The sequence below is a fragment of the Coturnix japonica genome, chromosome 1, assembly GCF_054131305.1.
Source record: "Coturnix japonica strain WE chromosome 1, WE-NBRP24, whole genome shotgun sequence".
NCBI classification, from domain to species: Eukaryota; Metazoa; Chordata; class Aves; order Galliformes; family Phasianidae; genus Coturnix; species Coturnix japonica.
The window spans coordinates 96,003,543-96,022,576 of record NC_140663.1 but is presented as its reverse complement, the minus strand read 5'-3'; the positions used below and the strand labels follow the sequence as shown (position 1 = coordinate 96,022,576).

The following is a 19,034-nucleotide window of genomic DNA, read 5'->3' as shown; positions in this document are numbered from 1 at the left end:
ATCCATTCGCAGCAAGCGTTCACTACAGCAATTACATGCTGAATTCTGGGGAAAGTAAATCCTGGTTTCTTGTTAAAAATGTTTTTTTGATTGTTTGCTGAATGTCTTCCTTTATTTGCTATCTCATGTCAATGAAGAACTTCTCACTGTGGTGTTATACCAGATGCAAAGCATTTATTCTTTTTTTCTTGGCTAACTTAAGAGTGCTTAATGATTGTATTTATCATTTTGGTTTCCTCTAATGAGGAGCAAAAAGGATTTTCCTAAGAGAAGACAATTTGTGTGTGAAGAGACCTTTCCCATGAACATGTACACCACCAAAATATGTCAGGCAATGGGTGGCATTCTGCACCAAAGTGAGCAAGAGATTTCAATGAGAAGCTCTGCTTAGGCCACAGTCATGTGGGGTTTGGAGGGTCTGGGATACCTGAATCTAGCTCGCCTGATGGGAACGGGGCATTACATCATAGAACCCTGCATTTCCAGAGGTATAGCCTGTGCAATCCCCAGGAGTGCAGTCATATCCATTCATTCTGGAACTCCAATATGCAGAGAAGGAGCAAATGGTGCAAGAAAAATCTTGCTCAGTGGTAGTGTACATCTTGTGTTCATCTTACTTACTATGTGGAACTGGAAAGATTTTCCCTCTCAGCTTTTTGTATCATGAGATTTGATGTTGTTGTAACTTTTCCTGCATCAGAAACTTGCTGAATTGTCTCTGCCTCAAAGCTAATTGAAAGCCCTTGTTCCTTCTTGCCTGCTCTGTGAATGCAAGCTGGCCTTTTGATATTTGCAGCTCCTGTCAGTGGTAGAATGTCAGTCAGACTTCACAGAACATCAGGTTGTTGCATTTTGTAGTAGGTGAGAAATTAACTAAAGAGGTATTTCAGAGTACATAGAACCAGTATAAGTAGGGCAAAAATGGAGGCTTTGTCAATACTGCTGTGAAACTTGTTAGATTTCACAGCAGAAAAGATGCACTTTAACTGATGTGAACAGTTATGTGTAATAAATTGTGTATTATAGCACGTTCTCTCTGAATTTTATTTTATTTTAAGTAATGCCTGTTTGACTAATTCTTTTCTTGTTTCCTTCTTACTGCATCCGTAGTTTCAGAGCAGTCATTACAATCAGGTATAGTATAGAAGTTAAGCTGTTAATATCTGAGTAGCTGTTCTTCTCTGGCTTTTTTCTTGTGCCTATTTGCATAATACTTGGTCTTGGGCTCACATTTTCTCCGTGTTATTTGGACCTGAGGTTTCTATGCCACAAAATTCTGTAATAAAAGGGAGTCTCTTTAATACAAGAGAACTGAAAATACAGGAAGTGGAAAAGGTTACGTTTGTGCTTGGGTGTGGATTATAAAAACAGACAGCCAGTTCTTGGTTGCTTTATTGTATCTTATTTTTCCCAATGCTTTACTCTAGCTGTAGAGGAATTTGTATTTTTATCTGATTTGAGAGCTTCAGTATTCTTGTTTTGTCAAAATGGTTGGGTTTTGGGAGAATATAGAGTAAAATTCTTTAGTACAATTTGTAATTTTGTTGTGTTCGCCTTTAGAAGGCTCTACCTGCTTGTGTCCTTGCATGAGACTGACTGTATTAATCTCCTGCTGATGGCTTATGTTGTACAAGAATGATCTGAAGTAATGTGCTGGCGCAGTTTTGTGGAGCAAAAGTACAAGCAGAACTGCTGAGATACAGTTACCTCTGCATGCAACACTGAAGTTTTATAGTATCTATTTAGGTAGAACTCTCAGTGAAAAGAAAACTCGAAGAAGGGCCATCATAGTTAACTCCTAATCTTGAGACATGATGGTAATGATATCTTGACCATTGTTTTTTGGGCTTCAAATGAGAAAACAGCTAGTGGAAATTCCCCTTTCCGTTGTAATGCTATCTGGTTACGTGGAGCTGCTCCATTTGAAGAGATGATTTGTATGTGCTGTGTGTTTTTAAGGGAGGACTGTGAGTACTTCTCAGCTGTTCAACACTTCATCATCTTCTTGCTCCTAGAAAATATTAGTTAAAATGCAATATTCCTAATACTCGTATATTCAGATTTTACTATATGCTGAGAAAACCTAAAGCAACAGTTTCTGAGTTATTGTATTAATTGAGTTCATTTTGCTACTTTTTGAAAGTAATTTTGGTGAAGCCAGATTAGATGCTTAGTTTCTAGGTGAGGGGAAAAAGTAGATACTCAGTACCTGGGAAGATAAAGGGGGAGAAAGAGGGAGTGAAATCGGGAGGCTACTAAACTGAATAAATAAATTATTTGAACAATTATTTAGGAATTGTGGGGTCCTGCACAGTCTCCATGAATCACAGAATCACAGAATGACCCAGGTTGGAAGGGACCTCAAGGATCATGAAGCTCCAAACCCCCTTCCTGGCAGGGCCTCCAAACTTCCGTGTTTACTAGATCAGGTTGGCCAGGGTCCTATCCAACCTGGCCTTGAACACCTCCAGGGATGGGGCATCCACAATGTCCCTGGGCAGCCTGTTTCAGGACCTCGCCACTTCTAGTAAAGAACTTCCCCCTAACATCCAACCTAAAATGGATACTCAGGTAGTAGCCATGTGCCCCATGTTCCGCAGAATGAATGGGGAAGATCCTCGGAAGAATTTGTTGTTGACTAAGTTTTTCTTAAGATACATGTGAAACTCGCTATAAATGACAGAGACTCACTAGAAGTCATAAATACTGATGATTTTTTTTTTTTTTTCAATTTACTGATATAATATTTTACTTTGGGCTTCATCTGGATACAGATTGTCATACATTGAAAAATACCTGCAGTAATTTGGACGTTGCAGCAAAAGAGTCAGTTACATAGAATTTTGAATTAATGTTCCTTCTGTGGAATTGATTTCTGAATGGGTGCCTGCTTAGTATGAACAGCAGTTAAAACACTCTTGTAACAAAATAATGTACAATTTAATGTGTTGGGTTATTTATGTTGAGGATTGAGGCAACTTTTTTTGTTAAAATGGTAAATGGTTAGAAATATGAAGGGAAATAACATGTGCAGGAGGTTCAGGAGCTCTGAAAAACCATTGGTTCATTCACTGGTTTGGAAAAGAAGGTTAAAAATATCTCAGTTTTCCTTCTCTATTCTCATTTTGAATGAAGAGTCATTCTACAATTTAGAAGTTTTTCTAAAGTAACAATGTCAATTCCATGTTTGCCATAAGCGTGCTGTTGGATCCCTTATGAAGTTATATTCTGTTCCAGTATGATTAAATAGGCTGTAATTGGATTTTGTGCGGTTGGAAGTATGAATTATTTGGAGCAACTGTTTAAGCTCAAAGTTACTGCCAAAAGAAAAGGAAGAGGGGCTGAAGTGATGAAAGTAGAAATCCAAGCTCAGTTTTTAGGCTTGTTGAGAACACTACAAAGACTCATCTAACCAGATCTTCAGAGTCTCTCAGTGGTATCATTTTGGATTCCTTGGGTTCAGCTCACCCTTTGGGTGATTTGGGTACTTGCATGCATTCTGGCTGCAGCATTTCTTGGATTGGCTTCATTTCAGTGTTCAAGTGCTGGGGTAGTTTCTCTCTTTGACCCTCATTGGTTTTTGCAGCAATTGGTGGACTTCTTGACTTGACTGTTGCTTAGCATGTAGGTACTTCTGGTAGTAACCTCAGTAGGTGGCTGTCTTATGAAGGTGCAAGGTGTTTTACTGACTCCTTACAGGTTTGTTGACTTCATTTGCCTGGACTACGATAAGGAAATTGATGGGATGGTCGCAAACGTGATCTGCTTGCATTACTCTCAGAGACACCAGTCAATGTGCTGGCTTTTGTGTGTGGTTGCCCCACATAAAGATATATGATTCACTCTGCAGCAAAGTTCTTCACAAATGCTAAATACATTATATTTTCTTCTAATGGTTTCAGTTTGTTTTAGAACCACTATGGCCAGAGCATCCTTGGTTTTTGTTTTAACTGGATAGCCAAAATTCTGGAGCAAATTGAAAGGTAGCAAATAGAGTAACTAAAAGTTTTAACAAACACAAATTTGACACAGCTCAATATTAATCCTGTTCTGGGGATTTGAGTGAAGTTCCATCCAGTGAAGCTTCCATGATTCTCATAGACTGATAATCATGACAGACTTATAAGTAGATAAGTTAACTTTGCTTGAGTAAATTACAGTGCAAGCAATAGTGTTCACATCTAAAGCAATTTCTTTCCTGCTTCAATTAGAGAAAAAATAGCATAATTAAAAAGAGAGAGATCTATTTGTTTGCTTGAGGAAATATACATATATAAAATATATATTTATTATGCAGCTGATAGGTGAAGGGAATTTTGAAATCCCTGTAACTTCAGTGTCTAAGCATTGAATATCTATATTTTTCTTCTCACAAGGCCCTTTACAAGTAGGTCACTAATCTTTTCCCCATTTGGCACATAGAAACAAGGTGCAGAAAGGCTGAGGCAGCAGAGAAGGTAGTTTCAAACCCCAGCCTATTTCCCTCATTAGAACAGAATTTCAGGAATTGAACTTACCTAAACAGCAATTTGGATTTGTGATTTAAAAAGAGCATATTTTGACGGGATAATTTCCCTTATCTGTTTTAGTGAATGGATCTACTTCAGTCATTTTTTTCATTTCAAGAAATTAATGTTTGCACGTTGTTGCATTGTTCAGTGGAGTTTCTAATTTCATAAATGGAATCTATGTATGATATCTGTGCTGTCATGTATTGAAAATTAATTTCCATAGGGATCATAGATAGGTTAGAGAATGGTAGATGTGTATCATGTATTAATATACATATTACTGTACAGATAAATATATAGTTATGTATAATAATACATGTGTACACTATATATATTGTATATATATATAACATGACTGTAAATTTTATAGTAATATACATACTATATAAAATGTATACAGTAATCTGTATTACTATATATGTAGCATGTGTGAGTATACATATGTGTATGTATTGCATAATCCATAAGTTTGAACAAATTATTACCATCTTTCATTCAGTCAATATCCTACCCAGGCAAATAAAATGTCTGCAAATGTACTTCATCTGGTGAAATGCTGCATCCATTTTGCTTTCACACTTTAACTTTCTGTTTGTCTATGCATGGATTTATTGCCTTTTTATTTTATTTTATTTTAAAGGAAAGTTCTCATTGCCAAGTTTTATATGGGGAGGAAAGAGGGAAAAATAGGGAGTCTTATATATGAATAACATATTTTCAAATGTTTTTGCAGCTTCTGTAAAAGTTCTGAAGAGTATGTGTGAAAACTTCTATAAGTATGCAAAACCCAAAAAAGTTCGAGTCTGCGTTGGGACGTGGAATGTCAACGGGGGGAAGCAGTTTCGAAGTATTGCCTTTAAAAATCAGACCCTCACTGACTGGCTTCTAGATGCACCAAGCATAGCTGGTATTCATGAATTCCAAGGTAGGATTTATTGTTTGGCTTTCTTTTTTTCTGTTTTTAATTGAAAGCTCTCTTTCTTGATTAGACCTTGACCATGAGAATAGAAATATGAGGTCTTGGTTTTCGAAGTTAATTGTAACCAACAAATGGTTTTTTCAATATTTAAATGCAGATCGAAGAAGCAAACCTGTGGACATATTTGCCATTGGATTTGAAGAAATGGTGGAGTTAAATGCAGGAAACATTGTGAATGCAAGGTAGGTGATAAAATCTATACAAAATTAGTTCCGCTAACAACCAGATTTAAGTATAATGCTGTTTTTTTCCCCTCCTTAATTGTAAAGGTTGGGATTATTCTGTGTTAATTTTTGCCTGTATTCCAGTTCTCTCTGCCTGTGTCTGCCGAGACTGCTGAATCATCTCAGCTTTCTTTAGCAAAGCGTTGACTTTGGCATTACTCAGAATAATCTCAAGGATCCAAACAGTCAGTTCTTGGCTATATTTTAGATTGCACTGAAGAAGTTCAGTAGCCCCTGAAACTGTTCTTTGTTAAACACATGGAACTCTGATGCTGGTAGTGTTCTGCAGTCTCTGTGCCTTCCTACTACTGGGAGCAGTGAGTCCTGTCAAATCCCTTCCAAAAGTATGAATCATTGGTATGCCTTTGTGGACTGTCTGGCATCAAATTTTGGTCTATATAAAATGAGTGCATCCTCTTATACCATCAGTTTTTGCTGTTGTCAAAAACAGAAGTAACCTCTGAGCTTAACTTGATCTACTTGTAGTTCATTTTCAGCTCTGTTGTTCTGTATACGTTACTGTGGAATTTGGGTTGTGGTTGTTTGGTTGGTTTTTTTTGCCCCTGGTGAAGCGGGATCTGAGAATATACTTTTGTCAGTTGTGGGTGATACTAGAGATGAAATCTTCATGTGTAATCCTAGGATTATGTTCACTTCGTCCATTGTTTTGTTTGTCTGTTTTGCATGTTTTTCTGCTGTTTGTCAAGCTTTAACTCATCAGGAAAAAAAATCAAAAACATTTAAAGCCTATTGCAGTGTTTGCCTTTGCAAGAGAAATTTTTACTCCTGTACTCTAGCCTCAGAAATATGGGAAAGAGTCCTGTTTTCTAACATAGTCCTTGTTATTGTGTTATATGTGCTAGAGGGCACATTCACAGCTTGGCTTTGATCCGCTTCCCCAGTGTCTGGTTGAAGTTATTGTATGAAGGTGATTGAATAAGATCAACACTCTCCATACCTGCTTAATTTCTTTTATTTTAAAGCTGGCATTTTTTATCTTACTCCTAGCACAACCAATCAGAAGCTCTGGGCTGCAGAACTACAGAAGACCATATCAAGAGATTACAAGTATGTGCTGCTGGCTTCTGAGCAGTTAGTGGGCGTCTGCCTCTTCGTGTTCATCAGGCCTCAGCATGCTCCCTTTATCAGGTCAGTGAATGCACAGCTGTGCCCAGGGCTGGGTCACCTGCAGTTTGTTGGGTATTGGAGACTGATACACAAGCATACTGAGAAATGTGCTGGGCTCCAAGAGAGCTGTTCCATCTTCTGGGGAGCTAGCTGCTTAAATTCTTTTACTGTAGCTTTAAATGCCTTATCAATTGACTAGAAGGCTTGAAAAGACAAATGTAGAACTGTTCACCCAGTTACATTGGGCATGGAACAGGCTGCCCAGGGCAGTGGGCACAGCCCATAGTGCCGGGGTTCAAGGAACATTTGAACAACACTCTCAGACATAGGATTTGAATTTCATATGGTGCTCTGTGGAGCTCAGAGTTGGACTCAGTGAATCCCTGTGGGACTCTTCCAGCTTGAGGTGTTCTATGACTCTTCAGTTTGAAGGCTTAATGTTTGTTTAACTCTTTCAGGGATGTTGCTGTTGATACTGTAAAGACTGGCATGGGAGGAGCCACTGGTAATAAAGGTGCAGTAGCAATTCGGATGCTGTTTCATACATCCAGTCTTTGCTTTGTCTGCAGCCATTTTGCTGCAGGGCAATCACAAGTTAAAGAAAGAAATGAAGACTTCATAGAAATAGCTCGCAAGCTCAGTTTTCCAATGGTAAGCAATAGTGTTCAAATTCCTTAACAAATGAGAAATGAAACCCCTTGAGCACCAGCATCATCATCATCCAAGAGTTTATTTTTCTTTCCTTCCCAGACACCTCTGGGGAATTTCCAACTTTTCTTGGATTAGAGGTATCAGAGATAAATTCCCACCATTTTTATTGAAATAGAAGATTAGAGAAAAATAGAGCTTTCCACAGCAGTGTCTGGTGGAAAAGATAGAGGTCTGAGGGTTTAGCATAGGGAAGAGACCCTAGAGATTCCCAAGACGTTGTAGAACTTGTGTAGGTATTAAAGTTAATCAATTACGAGGGGAAAAAAGCCAACTCTGGGAATGGCTCTGTTTTCAGTACACAATAGTGATTTTTTTTTTTGGCTAGCTCATCTTAGCTTCCCTTTAAGTTACTTTTGTCAAATTAGATCATTCAGTTCTGTAGTTTATTCTCATTAAAGGTTATCAAATAGCAAATAAATAGTAATTTCAACACTGCAATAAAATGCTTGAGACAAAACTGTCTTAAGTTGCAGTTGTCAGCTTCTGTGGCACTGTGCAGACAACTGATGTGATTTTATTGGGTTTCTTTTTCTTTTCTCAATTTTTCACCCCTGTTCTATTTTAGTTTTTATTGAATGTATTGTATTTTTAGGGTTTCCAGAAACAGTTTTGCAAACACCGTTGTTTTAATCCAATTCATTTGTTTTGAGGGCAATGAAAAAATCAAAACAAATTAATAATTTTCATTTAAGCCCTAGACCTTCTTAGAACTAAAAGAAGCTCCTCTGTCTGTCCCTAGCCTCAAAAATTGTATGTAACCGAAAAATCTTCAATTAAATCCAAATAATAAGGCCTTCAGCTTGCAGTTTGTGCCAGGATATTCTGCCAGAAGATCTCAGGGTGTTTGTGACACAGAGAGTAGTCATCATCTTAGAGCAAACTTCCAAACCAGAGCAGAACGTTGAAGAATTCATGGGATCCAATTTAGATGATTCGTGTTTCTTTAGGAATGTAAACTGCATAGAAAGTGTTCTATCTCCTTTCATATCGTGCATGTGTGAATACCATACCTGTGGCTATGTGCTTCTAACTGTATGGATGCTAAATACTAACACTTGTCCTAATGAGACAGAAACAATAAACACTTTATGATTAATAAAAAAAAAAACCAACGCCATCTAAACTGAACTGCACCTGAAACTAGGTAATTTCTGTCTCTTGATTGTTTTTTAATTTCAGTGTATTCTACTCTTTTACAGGGAAGGATGCTTTTTTCCCATGACTACATCTTTTGGTGTGGTGACTTTAATTATCGAATAGATATCCCTAATGAGGAGGTTAAGGAACTAATCCGACAACAAAACTGGGATTCCCTTATAGCAGGAGACCAGCTTATTAATCAGAAAAATTCTGGACAGGTATGTTTAATATAGCGCTGCATTCAAGAACAGTGGAGAAGCACTCTAACCTGTTGTTTGATACAGACTTGTCTGTAAGATCCATACTGAGTTTATAGCCAAGTTGAATGCTGGTGCAAGAGTAGGCTGTAGGTTGGACCTTATTCCATTAACTAAAGGGTCTTAGCTTTTGTTTAATCTAAACACTGTGGGAGCGAGCAAATCCTCTGGCCTTCTAATGTCTTGTGTTGACCAGCTTTATCTGTTAATACTGGGCAGGTAATTGAAGGAAACAATGATTCTATTTCTTTAATCTTTCACATTGTGTCAGATGTATTGATTTTAAAGTCTACTGGGGCTTTTTAAAATTCATTTGTTGTGGTTTTTTTAACTCCTATTAATTTACAGACAGGGCACTTGCCTTTCTGAATATGCTGTGTATATTCAGAAAGGAAAATTAAATATAATCACAGTTCCCAACTTTGCTGACAAAAGAGCAACTTTTCAACTAATTAAAGTGCTGTGGACAGCATCTCGATGGCCTCAAGTTCTGTATGATATTGGAGAAAACGTATGTTGCTGAGGAGTCTGGGTTTCAAGACATAGTTGTTGACATACTTCTGTTTAATGATGATCTGTCTGGGTTGCTGTTTAGTCATAGTGGCAGATGTAGAATGTTCTTAGTAAATAACATTTGGAAAAAGATTCATATTATCAAATGCCTTTTTCTTTTTTTTGGAGATGTCTGTACAGGTTTTCACTGTTAAAAAAGAATTCTGATTAGTTTCAAGCTGTTTCCCATCTGTTACTGTCTTCTGACATGACATAATTGTTTTGGTTTTTTATAGATTTTTAGGGGATTTTTAGAGGGGAAAATAAATTTTGCTCCTACATACAAATATGATCTGTTTTCTGATGACTATGACACCAGTGAAAAATGTCGCACGCCAGCATGGACAGATCGTATTCTTTGGAGAAGAAGAAAATGGCCTTTTGACCGATCAGGTTTGAGTCCTTCCTTAAATTGTTTTAAATATTCTTTTAACTGGCGTAAAGAATCTATTGAGTGACATTCAGATTGCCAGCAGTTCTGAGCTTGTCTCCCTGGCTTTGTACCAGACAGAAAGCTTCTAACAGAATTTTTTATACACAAGAGCGACACTGATCATGAAGCAGACAATAGTTACTGGCATTTCACTTGTTCAGAAGGAACTTCTTTCTGTAAAATGCTTGGTCTGATTTCTTCCTTCTTTTGTGCTAGTTGGATTTTTTTTATCATGTTCCTGCAATCATTGTACCTTTCCCCTTTTGTTTTTGTTAATATTGAATGTAGCCGAAGACCTGGATCTTCTGAATGCCAGCTTTCATGATAACAGTAAAGTCCCTTACACATGGAATCCTGGTACTTTGTTGCACTATGGAAGAGCAGAGCTGAAGACGTCTGACCATAGGTTTCATTTTTTTATGCATTACTTATATATACTATATATTTCAATAATCATTGAAAATTTAATTTTAAGGCATCTTACTTCTTTGTTTACAATCTTTTTTTTTCTGGTTGTTTTTTTCCCCAAGGCCTGTGGTGGCATTGATTGACATTGACATATTTGAAATTGAAGCAGAAGAGAGACAGAAAGTTTATAAAGAGGTGATTGCAACACAGGGACCACCTGATGGCACAATAATGGTCTCCATCAAAAGTTCTTCAGCAGAAGAAAACTACTTTGATGATAACCTGATTGATGACCTTCTTCAAAAATTTGCAAACTACGGAGAGGTTATACTTATAAGGTTAAAAGGCTTTTTATTCTTAATCTCTATTCCTTTTCATTTTTCCTTTCTATTTCCCAAATTAAGTGTCTTAGTGGGCATTTCAGTTCTGCTTCGTTTTTTAATGTTCCATTTTCAACTCTGATTTTTATCTACTAGGAGCTGAAGATTAGTTTCATGTAACTATATGCATTTCAGTTTTCAGGTTTTTTCTCATCTTTATTTTTGAGATAAAGCATCATAGTTTGCTGGAAATCAGACTTAAAGTCTGCTATCTGTATGATTTTGAACAAATTAGATCAGTGGCTTTTAAGGAACTGAATGTGAGAGGATCCTTGTGACTGTTTTTTCACTTAGCTGTTAATGGAACTCATTGACTTTTTCTAGAACCCTAAGAGAATGGTCCCAAGTGCGCAGCTTGATCTAATGTGGAATGCCTGATACGAATACCTATCCTCTAGCCACACAATTAGTTTTGAATGTAAACTGCATAACTGTAGCTATATAATCTTAAAAGGACAGTAGTTTCTGTGTACTGTCTATCAGTTTCTTCTGCCTTCTTTTTTCCCCAAAGGGTCCATTTGCTAAAGCTTTATTTGCCTGTAAAAATACATACATATATAGATAGATATACATATGTATATGTATATACGCACACACTTGAAATTTAAAAAAACAAAACCAAAAAACTTTGACCATCAAGTGAATCACTGAAAAACGATTTTTCCTGTGACTTTGAAGCCCCTTAGCTTAAAGGGTCTTAACAGATCATAGATAGGATAAAAGAATTTTATCTGTCATTTCTGAAGTATTTATCAATGGACTTTGCAGATTCGTGGCAGACAAGATGTGGGTAACGTTTTTGGAAGGAAGCTCTGCTTTGAATGTTATGAATTTAAATGGTACTGAGGTAATGTAAAAATTACTAAACTTTCTTATACCAGGACTATTTTTAAGCAATGCTTTGTTTTTGCTTTGATATTTGCAAGATTGTCATGTTCCACACGAGACTGTTGCATCTAGTCTTTTTTGCTTTTTGATAGCCTTGTAGCATTTATTCCGTCTTAAAGGGACTCATAAGATCAATTTAGTTTTGGGATAAGGACTATTACGAAAAATAAGATCCCATGATAGACTTCATAGTTGGAAGGGGCTGCTGAAGGTCATCTAGTCCTGCTGCCCTGCAGTGAACGAGGACATGCGCAGTTACATCAGGTTGCCCAGAACCTTATGGTTTAAACTATGTAGATGCACTTAATTAGAAAAAATGAAGTGAAATGTTACTGTTATTGTTTGGTCCCATAAATTCTGATAACTTTTCTTGTGATATTTTTTCTAGTTTTATTCTCTCTTTTTTTTTTTTTTTTTAATGCAGAATGCTGGATTTTAATATCCCCATTTTTAACAATTTTTTTTTTTTTATTTGTACCTTTATGACAATTCAGATATTAGGAAGGATTATAAACATAAGTTTAAAAAATCCTGACTGGATCAGAAGTTTGGAGGATGAAATGAATCTAGAGAAGATTAATGTTGGGCTGCCTTCGTCAACAAGCTCCACTTTGCTTTGTGAAGATGCTGAGGTTACTGCAGACTATGATATGGAAGGTTTGTTGGCATAAAATACTATTTTTTGCTTATATTTATATTAATACTATTTTATGCTTATAGTTCTAACTAATCTAGTTAATTTAATACCACTGTAATTTAACAAGCATATACCTAGCAGAAACAGGTAATTAAAAAGCTTTTAATTTCCAATAGTATCTTGCCAACTTATTGAGCATCGCCATTTCTGCCAGCAGTTTGCACTGTAGGCACTGTATGCGTAGGTTTTAGTAATTTACTCACTCCTTCTTATCCTTTTCACTTGATCCTGTACTGTCACAGGGATCACTTCATTCAGGCAGCTTGTAACTTTTTATGGAGCCGCACTATAAGCAGGATATCCGAATTGAGGTTACAAAGCAATTATTTTTTGGCCATATAACAGATAGGACTAATGAGCTCCCATGCTAAGTATCGATACACTTACCACTCCTAACACCTGATGCACCTTTTAAAGGCAGGCAATTATCAACTGGATGAAGAAGGCTTCATCCTCTGTTTCTCCTTGGAACAGGCTTGTCTTCAGCATTCATTTGCTGCTTTCCATTCCCTTGCTTCTGTTTTGTTGGGGTTTTTTTGTCAGCACTTCTGAAATGGAATCCTTGAGCTGCTGAATATCACTGTTGCATCCCTCACACCTCTGCAATTTGCTTTTCTTCACTTGCGTGTTTTTTATCTATGTACTTTCTCAGTTTTTCCAATGAACATATGCTACAGGCACCTTGCCTGGTGACACTTCTTGTGGTATTGCATTCCGTGAGCAAATTCCTTGAGAAACTCGAGGGCTTTTTGCAGAAAATCTTACATCCACAGCCAGCTGATAATTTTCCCACTTTTGAAAATAAGTAACTATAGCTCCTTTAATTTGACATGCTTTTTTCTTTTCTGGGTCGCTGTTATCTAGGTGACATTGATGACTATAGTGCTGAAGTAGAAGAAATCCTTCCTCAGCACCTGCAGCCAACCTCAAGCTCTGGCCTTGGAACCTCCCCAAGCTCCTCACCACGTTCCAGTCCCTGTCAGTCCCCTACACTGTCAGATGGACCTGCACTTCCAGTGAGACCAAGCCGAGCCCCAGCAAAAACTCCCGGACCGCCAGTTTCCATGCACAGTGTGTATTATGTTGCTTAGCTTCCTCTGTTACTGTACAGTGTGACAGTGCAATGGCCTAGTGGCAGAATACCTGCTTGTAGATAATTTTTAATAGCCCTTTTAGAGAAATAAAAAAGGCTATTCTTTTCATTGCAATTTACATATAGCTAGCCTTGGTAAACCACCTCAATCTTGGAAAGCATATACTTATGAAAGCAGAGTAGACAAAAATCAGCTTGTTTTCGCTGTTGGCTTAATATTATTTCTCCTCTCCCCAAACCTCAGAGCTACTTCTGTATTGCTGGATTTGCAGTTCTGATAACTGACCATCCTTTTTGTTGAAATAATTTATTATTACAAAAGCTTAACTGTGAATAGATACGCATGTGATTAATTTTTGCACTGTGTTCTGCCATGTTCTCCAGATGAAGCTCAACTTGGTACCCAGCAGAAAGACGCTTCTCAGACCTTGGAGCCCAAGCGCCCTCCACCGCCTCGTCCTGTTGCTCCTCCTGCACGTCCTGCTCCGCCGCAGAGGCCACCTCCACCATCAGGTAATGTGGTGACACGTATTGGGAGATTGGGAATATTTTGTGTTGGCTCTACGAGATGAGCTTTGAAGTTCCAGATCCAAAGTGCATATGGTCTGGGGCTCAACACAACCTCACCAGAGGTTTTTAAATAAGATTAAAGTTGATACATTTAGTAGCAAAATTATGATGTTGAGGTAACAGCATTTTCCAGCACTGTTTAATTACTATTTTATTTAATGAATAAGTTTTACAATGCTTACAGGTTGATTTTCACAGCTCTAAAAAGTGGGCTTCCCATAGCATTGTTTAATCAGCATTTTCATTTTCGTATAGCATCTTAATTTTTTATACAAAAGATAAAGAAACATATGAAATAACTGATTTGTATTCCATTTGTTTTGACATCAGTACTTTATCATGTCTGAGTTCTCAATAATTCTTAAAAATTCATCTGGATCATCTGAAAATGTAAACAATTGAGTGTTAAGAGGAACTGGATGTCCAGAAGCATACGGGCAGCATGATTACTAACACACTGACCCTCATCATTTTTAACTTTCTCATTCTTTTTCTTCCCTCTCACTATACTGGTATTTGTCATTATTGCTGCATTCATTTCTTAAATACTGTAAGGCGGTAGGAGTCCTGCACCTGCTAGAAAGGAGTTTGGAGGTAATTATTTTAATTGTTTTCAAATATGACTAAATAGCAAAATTTCAATGGTCTCTTGTGACAATACTTAATATTGATGTCCAAAGGCAGAAATTACATTTGTATTGAAAAGTTATTCAATTTTATTTCATATATATGAATATATATATATATATATATATATATATATATATATATATATATATGAATTGTATAAATATATACAATATTTGTATCCCCTGTTGAATTGCACTTAATTTTTATTTTTTTTTAGTAAAACAGAAGTTGGTACATTGTAGTCAGATTAGCACTGGTCTGTGTTTCTATCTCGTTCTTTGTCCTTATCACAGCAAACCCAGCTAACTCTTCAATGAAAGCTGTCTTGGTGGTAGTCGTGAAAGACACAGATTTATTTATTTTTTTCCCTTGCTGTTCATGATAAGGCGTATTGTGAAGTCAGATTGTAGCTGCTTGGAGCAACTATCCATTAATTGCTCAAATTAAGTCTGCTTTAAGTCTGGCCAGATTTCCCCTGGATTATCAGCATTAGCTGGAACACTCACATTTGCGTAGTTTATTTGCTATTTCCAAGTATCCAAATGTGCACCTAAGCCTTTTCTAGACACGTGAAACATCATCGTCCATAGTTCTTGAAACCGATGTGTAATTCAGCAGTACAAATTTAGCAAAGGAATCCATGCAGTTACTTTAAAGGCACCCAAGATCTATGAGTCTACAAAGAAACAAGATCCTGAAGTCATTCTCCCCTAATTCCTTTCCTTTTAATATTGCTAAGGGCCTTATAAACTCTTTGGGTTGGTTTTATTTTCTTCCAGTTTGATCTGCTTTTTCACGTTATAACAACTCACCCACTCTCGGAATGCTTCTTGAAACTAATCTCTGTCCCTTCTTGTCACTTGCCGTGTAGTTGAGCTGTCCTGCAGGGACTTAAATCAGTTCATTAATACATGGGTAACAGTGAGTCTTTGGAATACTTTCTTAATGGCTATTCAGGTATTGCCACTCAATTGGTAGGAAATAAGGTTTTTTGGTGACAACAGTTCTAAATGAAGTAATCATTTCACATAGTCTATAAATATGACTTATTCTGTTGTGGGGCCAGAGATGTGCACAGTGCTTAGATAATATTGAGAATAGGGGCTTATTATGCCAAAGGCATAATATTTCAAACTAATTGAAATGCTTAAGATTTAGAAAACAGTATATACAGAGTGCACAGCTTTAGTGAGATCAGCGAGTGAGCGTGTAAGTTGTGCAAAGATTAGCCTTCATTTCTTGCTCTTTTCCAACATTGCTTACCATAAAGAGTTACAGCTTGCATGAAACTTGCTTTTTATGCAATCTTTTAAAAGAGTATAGTATATTCTTTTTTTCATATATTCTGACATAAAACTCATCCTACTTTTTCTATCTCCTATGCTTTCCATTTATCGAGTACATTTGTAAGGCATGACGCTTTGCTTTTCAGCACTACCTGAGCTTAGTCCAAAGGAAGTTAGCACAGGAGTGGAAGCAGAGCATAAATATCATAGTGCTTGTGTAAATGGCATCCGTTTCTCTTATCTAGAATGCAGGCTCCTAAAACACTGTGAAAATACCCCTGCGTCCTGTGGAAGTGTTCGACTTCTATAGCACATGCAAAATGACATTGTTTGTATCTTTGAAATGTCACGCATTTTAAATGTTAAGGTGTTTTTCCCCATAACCTTTTATTCTGAGAGCTTCCATCCCTTCAGTGCCCATCAAGTTTCTTCTCATGGCTCAGTATGCATTCAAGATGGGACTGTGGTTTGGGCATCTAGAGGTTTTCTAGAATTTGGTTATACTTTATATCAGAAGTAATTCAGATTTTAAGTAATAACCTATCCAAAACTACATGTTAATTGTAGAGGTTTGCAAAGCGTGGATTTTTTGCCTGCTAATGTCATTTCGAGAATTCTATAAGCTCTCAATTGTTTATAGTTCAAAATTAAGATGCTGTACTGCATTATAAATTCTTAGGGAATATTTAAAATGAGAGAGGCTATTCTCAGTTACTTGAAGTTAATAATTATTTTTGCTTGTTTTTCCCTTTAATAGTGAGACATTTCCTGATAAATGCAAGAAAGGCTGATGGTTGTCTTTTATCATTGGCTTAAACTATTAGAACAGGGTTAAGACTGAGAGAATGCACAGCTTCAGTATATGCAATCATCTGGGTAACATGTGTAGCCTCTTTGCTGTGATTATCCTCTAAATAAAGATTATAAACCTAGAAAATATAGTAGCAAGGTTGATATGCAGGGAAATGCAAATATTGTAAGATGTGAAAGCAAATACACCTAAGAAGCAAATAGTGGTTAGTGTGCATTGATATTTACAGTCACACATTAAAAACCTTTCAAGAACCATTCAACATCTTTATTTTTCCTGTCACTTTTTTTTTTTTTTCATATAGAGCTAAGGTTGTTTGAGTACATTGGAATGTGGGACATTGCAGTCCTTTTGAAGAACATATTTTTAATGGTTTAAAGAGAATATTGAACTTTTCTTCCTCTCCTGCTGAAGAAGTGTTCTGCAACAGAGTAAACAAAAAGCCTTAACGCTAAAGCAGTTATTGCATTGTTCAAATGTAAACAAATAGCTTAGATTTCTCAGATATGCATACACAGGATCTTAAAATGGTTTGGGTTGAAAGTAATCGTAAAAATCACCTTGTTCCAACACCCTGCCATGAAGAGAGATGTCTCCCACCAGCTCAGGCTGCCCAGGGCCCCATCCAACCTGGCGCTGAGCGCCTTCAGGAATGGGGCACCACAGCTTCTATGGGCAGCTGTGCCAGCACCTCACCACCCTCTGAGGAAAGGATTTCCTTCTAACATCTCACCCATGGTTGTCCAACCTTTTGACTTGCCTGGGCTGCACTGAGTGAACAGGAATTGCCTTGGGATGCATACACAAAGGTCACTCCAAAAGTAATGCCTCCTATTTATTTTCCATGGAAATCACAACTGTTGCAAAGAGCACAGTCTCACTATTTTATACAGCAAATACTCAGCTACAAAAAACTCCTTTCCAGTGTAGTCACTGCCATTAGCTCTGCATTTTTGTCAGCAATGAACAGAAGTCTGCATGCTGCACTTGTTTAAAAAACAGAAAAAAAAAAAAAACACAACAACAACAACAAACTGCATCAGTGGAGGTGAACCACTGTTGCCAGTGATATAACACACCATCCACCACTCCCTCACTGTGGTCATATCCACTGTTTGGTCTCCAGAAACATTCAGCAAGTGTCCATGAATGTCAGTGGGTGCCATTTTTCCACATGGAGGAATTCAATTTTACATCATTCCTTTGTCTACACATCCATGTCAGATGGTGCTGTGTCAGACTGCCCCTCTGCTGCCATCTGTCACACGGCAACAAAATGGAATATTGATGGGAAGGTTCTGCCTCCACTGCCATAACGACCACCATCGGCCTCTGACACCATAGGCCAACATCATAAAACAGAAAGTATTAATTTTTAAGCAGTGGCTGCAATTCTTGGTGAGTTCTCCAGGTGTTGAGATCTTGGATGGCATTTTCTTCCACCTGTGCTAATAGCACACTGGCATCTGACTGTTGTTGAGTGGTGGATGTGCTCCCAGAGCTGGGCAGGGCCATTCAGCAGGGCAGAGCTACTGCTGCATCAACTGTGGGCAGATGGTGAGAGGTAGAGGCCAGGCCACAGGTTAGGCATGCGTGATCTACCCTATATCTCTTATCTTTTAGTTTAAAGCCATCATTCCCTATCCTATCACCCTGATAAAGAGTCTCTCCAGCTTTTCTGTAGGCCCTTTTTGAGTACTGGAAGGCTGCTGTGAGGTCTCCCTGGTGCCATCTCCAGTCTGAACAAGCCCAGAGCCCTCAGCCTGTCCTCACAGGAGGGGTGCTCCAGCCCTCTGATCATCTTTATGCCCTCCTCTGGACTCACTCCAACAACTCCACATCTTTCTTGTGTTGGGGTGCCCAGGCCTGGATATTGTGCTTCAGATGGAGTCCCATAAGAGTGGAGTAGAAGTCAATGGTCACTTCATTTGCCCTGCTGATCACTCTTTTCTTGATGCTGCCTAGGATGCAGCAGGCATTCTGAGCTCCAAGTGCAAGTTTCCTGCCCATGCTGACCTTTTCAGCCTCCCAGCCCTTCTCTTCAGAACAATTAGGGTCAGAGGAGTATCCTGTACTCCTTGGGAGTGCTCTCCACTGCCCTGTCTTTTCTCCAGTTAGCAGGTAGATCTGTAATATTCTCTAGGTTACTACAGTCTTTCTTCCTTGGTGCACCCTTGAGTAGCATATATATATATATATATATGTATGTATAAGCAATGACATTTCATTTTTTATCCTCCTGCATTTTTTGTTCATCCCTCTGCAGTGCTGTTTCTTTCTGAGAAGTTTGCTGTCAGAAACTTTTGCAATGGAAATGTAAGGTTAATTGGCAGAAC

The 19,034-nt window shown here is 37.7% G+C and overlaps 1 protein-coding gene across 28 annotated transcripts in view; it reads left to right on the top strand.

Annotated features, from left to right (window-relative positions):
• The window catches only part of SYNJ1 (synaptojanin 1), a 55,752-nt gene that overhangs the window by 24,766 nt on the left and 11,952 nt on the right, over positions 1–19,034 (top strand). For 12 of the 28 annotated variants that reach the window (XR_014939184.1, XR_014939185.1, XM_085528270.1 and 9 more), the window contains exons 13-26: positions 1,111–1,134; positions 5,245–5,436; positions 5,588–5,672; positions 6,723–6,863; positions 7,301–7,493; positions 8,753–8,911; positions 9,739–9,895; positions 10,224–10,341; positions 10,466–10,681; positions 11,492–11,570; positions 12,106–12,268; positions 13,173–13,379; positions 13,786–13,914; positions 14,527–14,565. Coding sequence is in view for 24 of the 28 variants with exons in the window: in XM_085528270.1 (XP_085384396.1) it covers positions 1,111–1,134; positions 5,245–5,436; positions 5,588–5,672; positions 6,723–6,863; positions 7,301–7,493; positions 8,753–8,911; positions 9,739–9,895; positions 10,224–10,341; positions 10,466–10,681; positions 11,492–11,570; positions 12,106–12,268; positions 13,173–13,379; positions 13,786–13,914; positions 14,527–14,565 (1,902 nt within the window). In the remaining 4 variants the exon portion in view is untranslated. The remainder of the gene's footprint in view (positions 1–1,110; positions 1,135–5,244; positions 5,437–5,587; positions 5,673–6,722; positions 6,864–7,300; positions 7,494–8,752; positions 8,912–9,738; positions 9,896–10,223; positions 10,342–10,465; positions 10,682–11,491; positions 11,571–12,105; positions 12,269–13,172; positions 13,380–13,785; positions 13,915–14,526; positions 14,566–19,034) is intronic. The other 16 variants (XR_014939186.1, XR_014939187.1, XM_085528289.1 and 13 more) reach the window with 2 other exon arrangements.